This window comes from Saccostrea cucullata, unplaced genomic scaffold (genome assembly GCF_032062105.1).
Source record: "Saccostrea cucullata isolate Sc308-1 unplaced genomic scaffold, CSIRO_AGI_Scuc_v1 ctg989, whole genome shotgun sequence".
NCBI classification, from domain to species: domain Eukaryota; kingdom Metazoa; phylum Mollusca; class Bivalvia; order Ostreida; family Ostreidae; genus Saccostrea; species Saccostrea cuccullata.
Window position 1 is genome coordinate 140,420 of NW_026924744.1, and position 17,273 is coordinate 157,692.

The window sequence follows — 17,273 nt, forward strand, 5'->3', positions numbered from 1 at the left end:
GTATAAAACAGAGTCAGAGCTACACATAAGCTATTGCGACAAATCATATTAACAGCCTCTAAAGTCTTTGCAGCTGTTGAACACCGACTTAATATCCAATACATGCAAAAATTGTAGCATAGCAACCAAAGACCAAAAGACAATTAACTGCCTTGTTACACGACATTTGCACAAAATGCACATTTAATTAGGGAGAGACCAAGTCCTGAATTTTCTTTGCTGATTTTATCATCAGAACAGAAATGAAGGAGAGTATACCTGTTGTCCAGGTAAATTACAGGTAACTACAGGTAATCAGTGTCAGCCATTCTCACCTGTACCTGACAATAATATGGGGGACAAATTATACCTCAGGAAACAGGGTGGGTGGGGTAGGAATTTTACATTTGGTGTGGATAGAGGCCAAAGAATATTCAGTAATTATTCCATCTCTCTTTTCTTTTATTTGATCATCTTTGGTTAATTTATTTTCTCCATTGAATATTTTAAAGCAAAAAAGCTTCTTCAATCACTTTGACCCTTTGTGACATATATTAAACATGCATCATAGAATATTGGAAAACATTTTCTATTCTGAGCTTATACACTAGCTGTCTCATTTTTCTAAGCCAAAATAAATGGTCCGATTCCTGAAACTTCAAACTTTATCTCAGCCTCCCAGAAAACATCCCTGTGTCCCCAGATGCCGATATCCTGAATGAATTTCCATGTCGGGATCCATTTCATGCTAATTATCTGGCAAACATTGACTGTATATTATATCTCTCCTCTCTGTGGGATATCAGACTTTATTTTTGTTATTGGGAATTCCCCTGACTGAGGTTCCCCTCTTATTGAATCCCTCCTCCACATTCTGTGTTTGTGTTCTTTTTCTGAGGCAGAGAGAGATAACAGTGGGAATTCCATACCCATAGGACCTAAAGCCTGAACATTACTGCAAACTTGAAAGGGTTTCCCTATTGAACTGTTATTTTTTTATTTTCAGGGGATGGATGTAAATGGGTATTTTTTTTTTCATATAACCATTACATTAGTACTTTTTGTCTTCCTTTTAAGGTAAATTTGGATGATTACTATTGTCAAGAGATTGTGACCTATCAAAATTTATTGATAACTGAAAAACTGGTGCATTTGAAACACTAGCTGAAGTGTTTATTAGAGAGTTAACAATCTCACTCACACTTGGGTATAAATTTACCTTCACAGGGAAGAATATGTTCAACATTTTCATTTCTTCGCAAAATTTCTTTGTTTACATTTCACAACTGTAGAACTTTATAGATTAATAGCCATTTGTGTAAAAAACTTTTATTCGCATGCGAGAAATCTTTCAGTTTGTTCTGTAGTTAATTTCAGCCTCTTCTTCTGCCCAGCCAATAGAAAATGTCCACTCAGGATTTCAAACCATTTCCTTTAAGTCTCTTTGTCTATTAACAATTGATTAAAAAAATGTTGATTCTTCTTTATATAATTAATTGTCAATGATTGGTTAACCTCGGTACTTCACGAAATAAAGTCGTCGCGAATAAAAGTTGGTTTACAGATCTTATAGTTAATACTTTGGAATCACCATCATTCATGGGGCACCATGTTAATGGGTCACCCTTATACCTGGGGCAAAACACCTCTCTTTGAACTGTAAAATTTTCACAAATATTCACCTCCAAGAACTAGAATAATTTTACAGGATTATATAACCTTATTACACTGAAAACAGTTCTTGAAAAGAGTCAAGAGATATTTAATATTCAGTGGATCTGGTCTGTAATTAAATTCTGAGAGACCATTTTTCATTTGAGAAACTCGATCATTTCCTGGATTGATCTTTCTGTTTAAGAGAGTGTCGTAGTGACATGAACAAAGCCCTGTAATGTACTCACTGGAATGAAAACCTACTCACTTTACCAAGTCTGCTAAAATGAGCTCACCTTACTAAACTGACAAAGTTTCAGATGTTCTACACACAGCAATGTAAAATAATTTATTGTGTAAGATAAATCATTCCCCTTACATAACACCATTTGATGAGATGAATTATATGCCGAGGGCAATGAATATAGTACCATCAGTGTCTTGTGATTCAGGGGAGATAATTTTTATAAAGATTCAGTTTTCTCATGTAATATTAATTTTTCTTCAAAGATCAAGGACAGATAATTTTGTCAAGACCTGAGATACATTGATCCATTAAACATTTACCGAGTCAATATCCTGCTTCTTATAGTCTTTCTAATTCATCAAATCACTGCAGTGTTTGAGTGACATTAATACAAGCTTCAGTATCCATTAATTAACACATTACAAACAAAATGCTTAGAGCTTCAAAACAACTGGAAGCAGAAGAGGGCAATAGTCTTAATGAGAGTGAAACTTAAAATTCTAGGCTTAAATAAATAAAGGGGCTGCAGATCACCCAACAGACGAGACAGAATTAGAAATAGAGAAAATCTGGATAAGCATCATATTGCAAAGTTTGTACATTGGATAGGATGCTTAATTTCCAAATTCTCTTGAAGAGTAGCTGTTGATATAATAATTTTTCCTCATTAAAGCAACATCTGACAATTTAGAGTGGCCTGGTCATTATTTGATTGACTTCCACAACATGTGGCCCAGAGAAACTGACCAGACAGGAGTATCTAAACACAGGGTCAGTAAGTAATCAATTTATTACCGGCCGCCAGGAGGCGGTCGGTTATATGATATGAAAGTTTTAAGACGCTGTGCGTTTCTGCGGAGTTACCAATTTAAATAAAAATATTCAACATTCATCATATTCATATCGCTGGCGAGTCAATATTAAACAAAGATTGTCTAAATGTTTAGAAAAAGCACAATAATCGTAAAATTAAATTTTATAAATAATGAGGTAAATATTTCATCCAATCCTGATTGACAAACTCTGATATAACTGAAGTGCGGAGAAAATATGTGTTAGGCAAAGTCTAAAACAAAGACCGCGTTGTAAATCAACAATTTTACTTTCTCTTTTTAAAACAGGATCTGCTGTATTTATTTGAAATGAAGTGTATATTTAAACATTTCCTATAGATGTTTTTCAAAAATATGATGAAATATTGATTTCTTAAAAGCAAAGAATATTACGACATGTTCGTCCAGGAGACTAGGATAGAGCGCATTTTACAATGTGCCAAACACTTTCCCGCCACATCTCAACACCAAAACAAAGAGATTGAAAGAGAAGTTAATATAGTGGTGGATCTAGAAGGAGTTCGGGGGGGGGGGTTAACATCCTCTAAGAGAGAGAGCGAGGAGCCCCACATATTATATATTTGTTGCGTTTTTATTAAGGTAAAACTATAGCTAAGTTTAAACAATTAGTTTTGTACGTTTTATGTAAAAACTACTTAAACAGCAAACTCACAAGAGTTCGTTAAGTTGTACCAAACTGAGTGCAGAGACGCAGAGGACTATGCACAGTTTATAATGCCTATACATGTAATATTGTACATGCATTATTCATGAAGAAAATCGGCATTGTCGCATGCATTTTTTTTCATGTCACAAGGATATTTTAACAGAAAAATATAAGAAATTAAAAAGAAAACCAGCAAATTTCAGTTTCTAAAATAATTTCAACAGTTATATAAATTGGTTTGCGGCCGTGTAAAAATGTTTCTTGTACTCCATAGCATTACCATTAGGATCGGGACAAGTATCATAGAGCCACAAAGACCCAATAGTAGTGATGTATGACAACCAGTTGATGATGAGATAAATACTTTGAACTGATCGGAATATGGTAAAACTATAAAGAAAACCCAGATATATCTTTACAATATGTGAAGGCTTTTTGATAGTATTCTTCAGCACAAACCCTTGACAAATGTGCTGCTTTCTACCCACACCTTTCTCATTGTGTAGAATTAATAAGGAAATATTGGTCCATCACAGAGGTTTTAACTCTGTGGAGATGTAGGCACATAAGAGGGGAAAATGAGGGGAGATGGACAAGGGGGGTAGGGGTGCAAGCTAAGAGAACCAGACATGACAGGCTTAAGGACAGGTGTACTGGATAACACAGAGGATATTATCACTTTACCCATCTATGCTATGTGTTATATATCGAAATTGTAATTACTGTTATTTACAGGTGGAAGAAATTCCATTCGTCTAACTTAAAAGTCCTATATTTTATTTCAATTCATTAATTATTATAATCCTAAAATAGACCACGTGACAGATGTTCAATGTGTTTTTCTTTACAGAAACTTGCAAGCCTGTATGGAACATAAAAATTTACAGCAAACTGTGTGTTCTGAATGCTCCACAGATATAGAGCTGTGTAAGAACTCGGGCTGACAGGTCTACAGTCTTGTACACTTGTAAAACACTCCAGATTTCAGGTAGAATCAGACTATGTGAGTGATTGTGATGGTTAACAGTTGTTTTCGCACCTTAATGTTAGAAGCTAACATTAACCCTGACAAGCTCTCACATTTATACATTTCTCTCATTATTCTGAGGAAGAATCCGTCTGTTATGTAATTACATCAAACATCAGCTCTTCTGACTACTGAAGCTGAAAAACTCTGGATTCGCTTACAGTTTTATTTATGGAATTAGGTGAACTGACATTTTTTTTCTATGGATTTTTCAATGAATTCCAGATTTGTTATAAAGAATTTCTGAAATTTTATGACAGCTTTGAGGTTTACATAAAAAAAGGAATCTCTGAATTATCTCCCTTGACAAGCACCTGTTAAATTGATATTGGATTGTCCCCCTTGGAGTTCTTTTGGCAGAAATTCATAAAGCTGTGTGTAGTCTAGAGATACATCTATTACCTAACCTTGATAACAGCTGAACCCCAAAAAATATATCATATCTCATTATTACAAATCTGTTTTTCTTTGTTAATGTCATAAATCACAGGGAAGAATTCAAAGCCAGCAATATGTTGGAATTTACAACTCCTGAAAGCTGCTTACTTGACACATATTTGATTTTTTTCTTTTTTTCATTTTGAAAATGCCTTAAGGTGAATATTTTGAATATAAATAAAAAAAGAAGCTACAACAAATAAAAAACATGTGGACATGGGTAAAAAAAAAAATAGATCCCAGGAATTAATTACTTACAGAGGTGAGATCACATGCCTGCCTATATTATAGGAGGAGAAAAAGAAGAAAACTAATGATTTAAACCATAAATTGATTGCATTTTCACTGAATCTTAAATAACTTGATGTCTACATAAACCAGTCTGAACTTTCTGTATGTCTTACTTCAATACAGAAGAATTGGTCAATTTGACACTAACAAGTTAACATCTTTATCTATCTCTCTATAAGACCCATATGTTCAATACACTCTATTACAGTAAACATCCTGTCTCCCTGTCCTCTATAAATCTCTGTATTATTCCCTCATCAGGACCTTGTATAAGGATATTTGTGGAGGGGGGCACCAGAAGGGGGTTCCTTTGAATGAAACCATCTCAAAGAGCCTTGATTTAATTAGCCTATTTTCCAGGCGTCATTGACTTGGCTGGTTTATTTTTGATGTCACTGGATGAAATAATTACGGACCATCAATACTCACAGATCAATATTTCCTGTGTATTTACATGCCTTTTTTCTCTGTGTATAATAAGGGAATTATCTAAACACTATAAACCAATTCCACATCACTAAGAGAAGAGATGAGGGCTAGCTAGGTATAGCCTGGCTGTATCACAGGGCTATAACATCAGATGATTTATATGATGTTTAGTGGTTTTATATGATTTATGCAGATATTGTTCCAAGATTCAATTATAAAACATGCTTATTATATAACGAAGTGCTAAGGACACATCCGGATGTTTTATACATCAAGTTTACAATTTTTAATAGAGTCCAGGGGAAATGAAGATGACTTTGCTGTAAGCATCATTCGTTATAAGCATGTTTGCTATAACAGTGTTTTACTGTAGTAATTGTTTGTGATGATGATTTTCTACCTTATCTTTTACCTTTAAATCTACTAATAAATTCATTGTAAATATTTCAAAGTAATTAATTTTTATCAAAATTTTCCATATACAGTCAATCCTTGATTTCTCTACCTCAATGGGACTGAACATTGTTTGAGATACCCGAGGAATCAAAATATCAAGGTTAAAATACTTAGAAATCTAAATCTTTTTACATATCCATGGTATTCAAGCCATTGGTGTTTTAGGTACCAAAGTAAAACTGTAAATATCAGCCAGTCCTTTTGGAATTCATGAATAAGGGAGATCCAATCGTAACCTACTGTACAATGTATAAGTCTGTGTGTACTGTTACAAGTAAAATATTTTGTCTACAGGGAGTTCAGAATCAATTCTCGTTTGATCATACAATAATTTATTGTAATTAGACTTATTAGGCATATAAACGTAACGTTGTGTAAATTACATTGTATAATCAATTATGCAGGCTCCTGAGTCTTTGTGTGTGTAACAATCAATACGTTTTTGATCATGTTTCTGAATTAGAACTTAGAGATTCTCAGGAAATAAAAAGAAAAAGCAAAAAACTGTCAAGAAATTAAATTTTCGTTCGTCATGAAAATAAACACACATCACCATCCAATATATCCATAGATACCGGCTTCTCAAAGGGGAGATAAGTGTGTCCCACGGGACAAGAAAGTTTCGGAATATTCCTGTTTTAATGAGGCTGTAATTTTCTCTTCTTCTCCAAATGTAATCCATCACTAGATATGAACACTGCACTAAAATCTCTCCACAATAGACACATCGCGTTAACTCATCAACGGTTAAACAATTTCTTTGTAGTCAAAACTTGTTAACTCATACATAATTGATTCTTTTAGATCAATAAGCACTGTTCAAAGACCTAATGGAATCAAAGGTTTGATGGTACTGAAAGAACTGCTGAATTTTTTTTTTCAATTGTGAAGTATTTTGACTTTGACTTGTACTAAATACATTGAAAACCATAGTTACACAAAACAAACTGGAATCTAATAGAATGTGCATGCAGTGGTCTCAATACTGTTGTTTTTATCATTTTAATGATGAAAAATTCATAGTTTTGAAAAGAGACAAATCCCCTTTATGATCTCAAGCTTTTTTTATTCATATGTGTGAGAGTATGATTTTTTTGTGTAATTGTGTAAGTTTGCATATTGTCATGAATGAATGCCACAATACTTGTCAAATGCCCATCAGACCAAGTGTTTTCTTTAATGAAAAAAAGTCAAGGCAATTTCACCAAGAATCACTGCAATAAGACCCCAAACTTCCAAACTATCAGTAAACAAGTTCTTTCTCTCCTAAGTCTATATTGGCCTGCTGCATGGTCTCACTTAGCCTGTAAAATTAACAGCAACATATTCAATGATGGGCTTATAAGCTTGCCTCATGGTTTGTCCCAGGCTGTAAAGTTTACAGCAACATATTCTGAATCAGTGACTCTGATAATAAAGTCTGAAAAAGCATCATTCAATGCTGACTTCCTTATTTTGTCCCTCTCTGCTATGAATTAAGTGCAGCCCTTTCCCCGGGGTACAGGAAGTTTTTTTTAGCTGTAATCTGACTGCAGCCTTGGATTTCTTTTATCTCTATCTCTGCAGTCCCATTAGTGAGGCCTTATAGCTTTGTCTTTATCCTTTACAGCAGTGATGCAATAGAAATAGGAGCTTCTAAGTGGCTAGCCCTTTGATTTCATCATTTAAAGCTCAAACATAAAAGTACTCACACATTAAGTTAAAACTACTCACTAATGGAAGTAAAAACAATTAAACTTGTATAATCCATTTAGATGAACGTCTTCATCCAATTACCTCACTTTCCACAAATTGACATATGTTTAAAACCACGTTAAAGTGCTATATGATTCTAAAAATAAAGCTTTGTTCTCTTTTATCAAAAAAGAAAGTACCCCCCGGAAAATCTGGAATTTTTAGTTTAATTTAGACCCACATTAGGCCATAATGCTAGATTCTCGGAAAATTATTTTAAAAATCGAGGCGGGCGGGCGGCTTTTATTTTCTATTTTTTTTTTCAATTTTGGATTTTTTATTGATTTTTAGTTTAAAAGTCATATAGTAAAGGTTCAATTATCTCTTACATCACATCATCACCATCTTTTTCAACCTATGACCCTTGTTTAAAATAGAAACGCATGTATTACAGCAATTAATTTTTCAGCTGTCAAAATCATTTTTTTGATTTAAAACTATCACAAAAAAAAAACAGAAATAAAAAAAATCGAGGCCTAGGAATATTTTTATTATGGTAACAATATACAATAAACAGCATCATTTAAATAAAAAATAAACTCTCTTCACTAATATCCAAGTTACATTGTATATAAATGCCATAATTTCCCAAAGTGTATTAAGACTCCAATAAATTAATGACTGCTCTCAAGTAAGACTCCAGTAAACTAATGAATACTCCCTATATTGCAGTGATCACATCTGCAAAGGTCACATATGCCCCCTTTCTTCCCTTTCCTCTGGATTAAAGCCTAATTAACCTTTTAATGAGTGAGTTACCCTTACTGATAGACTTCATAAAGCCTGAATATCTACATTACTCTAAGGTCACCTCCATAATTTGACCCTCTATTTAGACCCCCTATGAGAATTCAAGACAAGGGACTGTTCCCCCCTGAGATGTAATTAACCATACAGCAGAATAAAGTTTGCATGCTCAGAGCTAATTCCATCTGAATTAAAAATTAATTGATATTATCTCGTCTGATAGACAAATTAATTATCCCTCTTCTTGTTTTTATATTCCAGCATCACTGAGATCACTGGTGTGTTTGAATTGCATGTGTAACATACACTGTGGCTCCAAGGGTCTCGGTGGCCTGGATTATATCACAGAACATCATCAGAAGCTAATTTAAAACCTGATGTTGACTTCAAAGAGAAAACTCATATAGCAAGATAGACCAAAATAATCCCCGAGATTTTAATATTAGCTAATTCCCAGGAAAATTATGTCATTATATTTTTCTATATTAAAAAGTCTAACAAGAAAATCCCCATAGATTTCTCTGTGATTGATATTTTAATTTGTTGTATAACATCAGATTCTAATAACATGCTGAGATCAACCATTGCGCCAGGAATACAACCTACCAGCATGAACTTCAAGAATATCAGACAACCAGATTTTAAAAAAAATTCTGTAAACTCAAAATGAGCAGATTTAAGGACTTTGTTGATTTTCGTTTCTCAGTCTTGTGAACCCAATCACCTTCTCTGACCACAAGAACAAGATAACAGATGTACAGCCATGTTTGTTTTAAAACCAAAACTCCTGAAGATCACACACAGCCACAAAAAAAAAGAGTTACAGAGAACAGGTCTACTACCTTGAACACAACCTTCAAACCAGCGGGATCAGGTATCAAGTGCATCTCTCTCTCTCCCTCCTTGATGTCTTTAATATTTATCTTTATTTAAAAAGGCAGCATGTCAGGGGATGAAGAGGTAAAAATCATCATGAAAAGGCAACAGAGAGATTCATTAAAGTAACAACCAAAGAAATCCCCCTATTCCTTTTTGATGTAGTTTCAGTATGTATATATACCTTAAACTAAGACATCTTGTACTCAAAATCACAAAAGCTTAAGGTGGATTGACCCTGGCCAATCAAAACCAATCTTTTTTCATAAACAAAAACAAATCTTAGACAAAAGATTTGCAAATTTACTTTAGATAAAATACTGTAAGAAAATTAAAGTGAATCATTGATTCATAAGAAAAATATTTTAAGGGTGAAACATGGTAATTTCTAAAATTTATAGTTATCCCCCTTAGTTGGTGGGTCATGGCTCCTTCATTTACGGAGGATTTTTATTTCTCTGATAATAAGAAAGCTGATTAAATCCACAAACAAAGCTATAAAGAAGTAATGAGAGAGATAAACTTGTTATAGAACCATCATTAAGAACTTTATTCTACTGCAAGATGTGTTCTGCCCTGAGTCTTAGATGCTTCGACCTTAATGATTCAATGTCAAGGCCACACTGTAAATATAAACTCAACACTCCTTTCAAACTCCCCCCCCCCCTCCCGTTTCACATTCACAGATATAAATCTTTTTATAGCAATATTATACCTTTCTTTAAACTTCATAGCAGGCAAAACACAACATATTTTGCATTCAAGACCTAGGACTAACAAACCCTCTAAAAATTAGAGTTGCAATTCTAATCTTTAAGCCTTAAACATGTATGATTTTGTATCAAAGTTTTAAAAATATATTGATGTATGTCTTTATCATCAAAATTAAGTTAATTGAACTACTTTTCTAAAATATTTTGCTTTTTCAATCCAAAATTAACAGAATAACCTAAAAATTTGCCATTACTGCACGTCGGAAGTCAGTGAAGCATTTTTAAAAATAAAATCAAATCCACTTTTAAGAATATTTTAGACAGAAAAAAAATCAATTATGACCTAGGAGATTCAAGTGAAATATTCAAAATTTTATGTTCCGCTATAAAACTTTGAACTACATTACTTTTCTGCTCAAATGATTCAAATCATTAAAAGATCTTCAATTATCCAAATAAACTTTTTCATGCCAATATTAAAGAAGTCAAAACCATTAACAGAATTCTATATGATTTGATTGAGTAATGAAGAAATCACATTTTCTGCACATGAATCATTACCAGTTCCTATAATCCGTGAAGAACACTTAGTGCCTACATGCTAATTTACATATTGAAAAAGTTTGAATACATAATTTATCAAGGGGAGACTACCCACTCCATCACAGAACTCTTGTCATCCGTCATATTTTATGAATATTTGACGATTACATGGTTTTGCATGCTTAAACCAGTCCTGCTGCATTTTTCGTTTGAAGACTCTAACATTTTCTCACAGTCTGCTACTCAAATTGTCTATTCCTTGCATATATACAGATTTTTACAATAACATTTTTTTTTGGGGGGGGGAGGGGGGGGGATGGTGAAACTTCTACTAGTTTATATGAATGGCAATTAAAGCATAAAATAATTTGAATCACAATTATATTCCTATACTTTGTTTCTTTTTCAGCTGTCAAACAGCAATAATAAATATAGGACTTCAAAGAGAAAGGTTACATTATAGATCCACTCTCTGAAATTTGATCAATATTTATTCGGTCCACAAACTCAATATCATATATATCTAAGCTTTCACTGTAAACACATGATCAAGCACATTTTTTGTCAGTTAATTTATAGGCCGTAATAAATCTTTAACGAGTTTAATTATGTCTCTTACTAATTAGCTGACCAATCGTGATCGACTGAGGAGAGAAGAAAAAAAATTAATATGTCAGTCAGATATAACATAGACATAGAAATGTCTTACATTGGAATATTGTCCATGTTTATTACCGTCGATGATACATGCTAATTAAGAAGAAATATTTGTTGTAGAGATTCTACTTGTATATCTTGATTTTTATGACAAGCTTTTCTGTTTTTTCCCTTATAATTACATAATTCAATCACAAATATACAAACAAGATAACAACGCGTTGTCAATGTTTTATAATTTATGAAGAAGTATCTTTTAATTGGGAAACTGGAATTTTAAATTTGGCTATTTATAGACATTTTTTTTATGTTTTCATTCAGCTTATCACATTTCAAAAAAGATTTCATTGAGGGCAAAAACAGAATCAAAAAAAAATACCCTTACCCTTAGGTTCACAATGTCATAAGGGGGGTAACTCATACCGATCTGGAATTAAGTTCCCTCCAAAATCACAGATTTAATGACCACCACTACAAACTAAAGAACATCATATATGACACACGGACTCCGATTTCAGAAACATTTTCTTTAAAAATTTATCCGTTGAACATTGTAAACAGATTTCATATTTCAGCGTCCAATGATGTTTTCTTATGAATTCTCGGAGTTTCTTTCGGTGTTAATTTCCTTGTGTCTTATCACCTGTCTATTTTGTCTTCCCTCCACTTAAGGACACTGTATCCGTTTTCACCTGAGTTAATTACAGGTAAAACACAGGTAACATCAGGTAACACTTCATCCTTCTCAACATCAGACCGGTTTGTTTCAAGGTAAACTCAGACACCTTCATGATTTTTACGATCGGGAAAAAAGTAAATTTAACAAGAAAATTTAAACGTCACGCCAGACGGAGCAAAGTACCTGCATCATTTATGCGTTTTTTTTTTTTTTGATTTTCTGTGATAATGGTTATGTGCTAGATGACTATGTGTAGTTCATCTCGTCACACCTGAGTGAACACAGAGCTTCCATTATCGAAAGCTCGCTGTCTATAAATTTCATAAATGTTTAAAACGGTCGCGCTTTGCCGACCATTTATTGATGGGCACTGATGACAAGGAATTTATTCATCATACATATGTCATACGATTTCAACAAAAAAGGTTTAAAGTAATGAGGACTTTGTCACGTTTGACTCTTAAGTATCGTTGCAAAATACATCAAGGCCCTGAAATGATTCACATGAAGTGTGAAAATTCGCTTGACGACAGATCAACGGAAAGTGTCGCTGATCTAAAACAATAGGCGGCCATCTTAGTCTGCGTTTCTGATAATCACAGCGGCTGCAGCCTACCTGTAATCTACACAGGTAAACAAAAGGTAATGCTGCACACCTGAGCAATTTACACCTGAATAATTTGTTTACCTCTCAGCACCCTTTCTGTTCACCTGAGCTACCTGTATGGTGCAATCAGGTACCTGAAGGCCTTTGAATATAAATAATTAATATTTCACCCACATCCAATATTCAATTCATCATTTTAATCTGAGAGGCATGGAGATATGTCATGTTTCTAACTCTTATATTGACAGACTGAAAAGTCTTCGTACCAAGGGCCCCGGCCTTCTTACATTTCATGGACCAGCCCATTTCATTACACCTTACAATGTATTAGTGCATCTATGATTGCCATTTTCTTGTTGACTGTGATCTATTCAACCGAGACTGTTTATGCCTCACAAATTCTTTCACCTGACAGAATCTATGTAGAATTTGTTAAAGATCACATGAACTCTTAATGAAATATTCATTCTTGGTGGACTAGCTCTCATTGTGGGTTGATTGGAGATCGATCACTTTCCCTTGGTCAGGGTTCACTAATTAATTCAAATGAGAAATTCACTGCTCACTCTCAGCTAGGTCTTAATATATTCAATATACTGAATTCAGTGGGCTTTCAAAGCTGAAATTTATGTCTATTTGGTCTATTTGAAAAATCAAATTTTAAATAGTCTCTTTGTACCTGGATTACCTCCCTTGATTTATTAAAAGTTATGTAAAAGATGTTTTCTCCACAAGAGTCTCCAATATTAAGGCAAAGTAAATATTGATAAAAAATTCATTTCAATCAGGTATTACTAACACAGGCTAATAAGTTATCTTTGACCTCATTTAAGTTTCATAAAACTGATTAAAATTAGCTGTAGAAGGCAGACCATTCCCCAATTTCTATATTTGTGGTCAGTCACCTCCAACTCATTTAATTAATTTCCTGTATTTTTACAGTGTGTCTATATATGTACCTATTAATTTCAGAATGATTAATTTTTACACTCTCTCAGAAATTATTATTCTGTTGTAAACAATAGAGAAAGTGAAAACTTCTGCTGTAAACAAACTTGGAAATAAATTACTGTTGTCCCGGTGGGGTCAACCTATTGAAAATCAATGTGAATGAGAAGCTTGCATCCCTCGGAGGGTAATTATCGTCATTAACTATATGTGCGATTCTACATCCGACTTACATTAATTCCTCGCCATTTATTCCCAATATAAACTAAAGCCCTGGATAGAGTTATAGAGTTAGAACTAATTAAATGTTTCTCTAGCAAAAATTTTAAATAATATCTGACTAATGAAACATTTTGTGATTTTTATTAAATTCTCAAACGATATTTGTACAAATAAGCTATAATTTCCTGCATTGATACATGCTAGCCGTTACACTTCAAAGTCTATACTGGTCAGGTAATCTCTGATCTCAAAATTTATTGTTCCACATGGGTACATATAGTTGTCAATTTACTCAGGTAATTTCTTGAGAATTTTTTTCCTTAACATGATGAAGATGCAATTATCAGACTGACCATCCAGACAAAACAACAGCAAGTTTTTTTTTTCTATCTCCCCTGGTAGGAGAGTTCTTGTGGATGTGTCTGTCATGATGAAGTGATAATTATACACCTTAACGGGAATAAAGTCATCAGATTGTCAGGTAAATCTGTAAAGGTGTGGGCCAGTGACAGGGTCCGACAACTGTCACCCCCCGCCATCAGCCCACAATAAATCTACACCGCGGGGAGAAGCAGAATCTCACCTATACAATCAGGTAATATACAGGTAACAGAGAAAACACACCTGTCAACTCTACAAGACATGTTAGGAAGGAGGAGTTCTCTCCCTTTCTATGTAGAAAGCATTTACAACGTTTCTGTCTTCACAGACAGAGATGTAATAGAAGAGGTTTGATAGACCATTAAGTTGTGACAAGATGGGGTTATATAGAGCTGATAAATGTCAACAGACCAGACAGATACAATAATAAACAGGAGATCTTATCACAGGGGCTTATCGGAGTTAAGGAGTTATCTGTCTGGCTCTAACAGAGAGAGAGAGAGAGAGAGAGAGAGAGAGAGAGAGAGGGGGGGGCTGGGGAGAGAGAGAGAGGGGGGCAGGGAGAGAGGGGGGTAGAGAGGGGGAAGAGAGAGAGGGGAGAATGAGGCTTATAGGTGTTAAACAGTTAACTGTCTGGCTCAGTCTCTGATCTTAGAAAGCAGGAAGGCAGGAATAGAAAGAGGACTCAGAGAAGATAGAGAGATTTAGACTGAGGCTTGAAGGAATCAGGCAGCTATCTAGTCTAGCTCTAATAGTCTCTAATCCGAGAGAGAGAGGAAGGGAGACTGAGACAGAAGGGAAAATTCAATCTGGATAACTTTAGTGTGTGAGAAAGAGAGACAGACAGACACCAAATCAAGAGAGAGTTAAAGTTTAAATGCTGTATAGCTGTATATAAACTAAACTTAGCCTGTTTTCCTTTCTGTTTTTTGTTTGCCTGTTCCACAGGTTCGTGTTGAAGATAACAGTACTTGTATGATATTTAATGCTTCATACATTTAAACAGAATATTGTGTAACTTGACAAGACTTCTCAAACATGACCTGCTAATGATTCATAAATATTCCAAGAGAGAAAGACTTCACTCCAGTTCTAACAAAAAACATTCCTCAATATAAAATCCTTTCTTTAATTTGTAAAATGATTTAATAGAGAGGAAATATGATCACTTTTTTTCAGAGAAATATAATACAGCTCAATAGGTCCATAACAATTCCTTCATATCCTCGATCTGCACTCCATCAAAGGTTTTCAAATGTATATAATTTTTATTTTAAAATACTCATAATACGAGAGAGAGAGATGAGACTACCCCCCCAACAGTAATTGTTCCTTTTGATACCTAAAAAGGGAGTGGTCTGATCCGTAGCCTAAAACTAGAGAAAGGGCAAAAGCAGACCTTGAAACAAGACAAGGTCCCCTCAGTCACTTTGAAGGGTGTGATATAGACCTCATTAGATTGTGATGGCCTTTAGAAAAAAAAGAGAGTTCAGTGATCAATGTGATATAAAGAGTGGTCAAGTCCTGACATTAACAATGGTCAATGTGATGCTCCCTATGAAATACAGTGGTCAAGTCCCTATCAGGCACTGTGATATACCCGTTAGAAAAAGACATCATTGTGATGGCATTTAGAAAAGGAGTTGTCATCCTCAATTTACAAGAAAAGACCTAATAAAATACGTTGGCCAATGTGATAGTCATTAAGCCCCAGAAAAGGGTTGGTCAATGAAACACACCCCCGGAACTTAGAGGTCAGTTTGATCCTCTTCCCCCAGAACTTAGAGGTCAGTTTGATCCCCTCCCCCCCAGACTCACCTGTACACCCAGCATGTCTAGATCTGAGCCCACGGAATCCGCTGACATCACAGTGGTCAGTTAGAACAGTCCATACATCATGTTCCTTACAATGTCAGAATTATATCCCAAAATTCAATAAAGCACACGGCACTACGTTTCTCCCCGTCATTCCCTCTACATTACACTGCCTGATAATAACTCAACTCTCTCAAATTTCAATAAAAGGCGGGAGTTGTCTTTTCCTGAGTGAATGTGTATATAAGCGCCTTTTGTTGCGATACCTGTGTTTAGTTAATTGCTGGTAGGAAAATCTATATACGGTCAGGGATTATGTCTGGCTGGTGAGAGAGCCTGCCTAACTGGTTAGCTGGGTAGTGGTGTTATTATTATGATGGAGAGGGTTTTAATGGAATTCTGAATGGCTTCATCCATTTAAAGAGATTTTCTCCTCTCTCTCTCTGCGTGTTTTTAAAAGATTCGGCAAACAATGGAGAACAAATATTTACATTTATGACCCAAAAAACACAAATCCTTCATTTTTTTTCCCAGTCAGAGGACCCTGACAAAATTGGAGAGAGAGATTTTTTATATAAGAGTACAAATTAATTATGACTGGCAGGCTGGTGCTTTCTCTCGCCCTGTTAAACAAACAATTCGGGTTAAGACTGTAAAGAGTCAGACCTCGCATTGATTAGGCCGGGGTGCTGTATTAAAACCTCGCTCTACAGATACCCCTGTCTTAGGAAATCGGTCTGACACGTTGTTATAATGGGTAATATTTACCTAACTTAGCAGCCATGCTATGTGTTTAAGGATCTAGTGAGTAAAGAAATATAATCTGTTCTAAAACACGGACGATTCAGCACACGTCAACTTTCAATAGACTCGAGTGGTCGACTTTTGTCAAGTCAATGGGTGGGGGGATTGGATGATAAACAAGGGGAGATAATCATGGACAATATTTAAATTTTTTTCAAGGATTTATTATACACCCATTTTTAATTAAATGTGCAAATACCATATATCAGCATGTCTTTCTTTTTCTATTTTTTTTTTAAATTTGAATCTTGCACTTAATAAATATAAAAACATCAAACCACCTATTAAACTTGAAATTTAATGAATAATTAATTAGTGTGTAATGGTTAGGGCCGTGGATATCGGCCTGGATAGCTCAGTTGGTAGAGCACCTGACTAGAGATACAGGGGTCTTTCTTTCAGCCATGCATTTTCTCCTTTCCTGTTACAGATTTGGTGCCGTTGACCACCCCTGGAATTAAGTGAAATGGGGCAAAAGAACTTGGGTTGTGTTAAGGGCGAAGAATTTAAGGAGGGAGGAAATTTAT

At 34.6% G+C, this 17,273-nt stretch overlaps 1 protein-coding gene across 10 annotated transcripts in view; it reads right to left on the reverse strand.

Moving 5' to 3' along the window:
* Positions 1-17,273, reverse strand: part of LOC134267212 (protein couch potato-like) — a 74,311-nt gene that overhangs the window by 28,655 nt on the left and 28,383 nt on the right. The window contains exon 1 of one of the 10 annotated variants that reach the window (XM_062749439.1): positions 15,946-16,413. The exons of 8 other annotated variants lie outside the window; for them this stretch is intronic. In XM_062749439.1, coding sequence (XP_062605423.1) covers positions 15,946-15,993 — 48 coding nt within the window. In that variant the 5' untranslated portion in view covers positions 15,994-16,413. Of the gene's footprint in view, positions 1-11,675; positions 12,066-15,945; positions 16,414-17,273 lie in introns of those variants that run through there. One more of the 10 variants, XM_062749441.1, reaches the window with a different exon arrangement.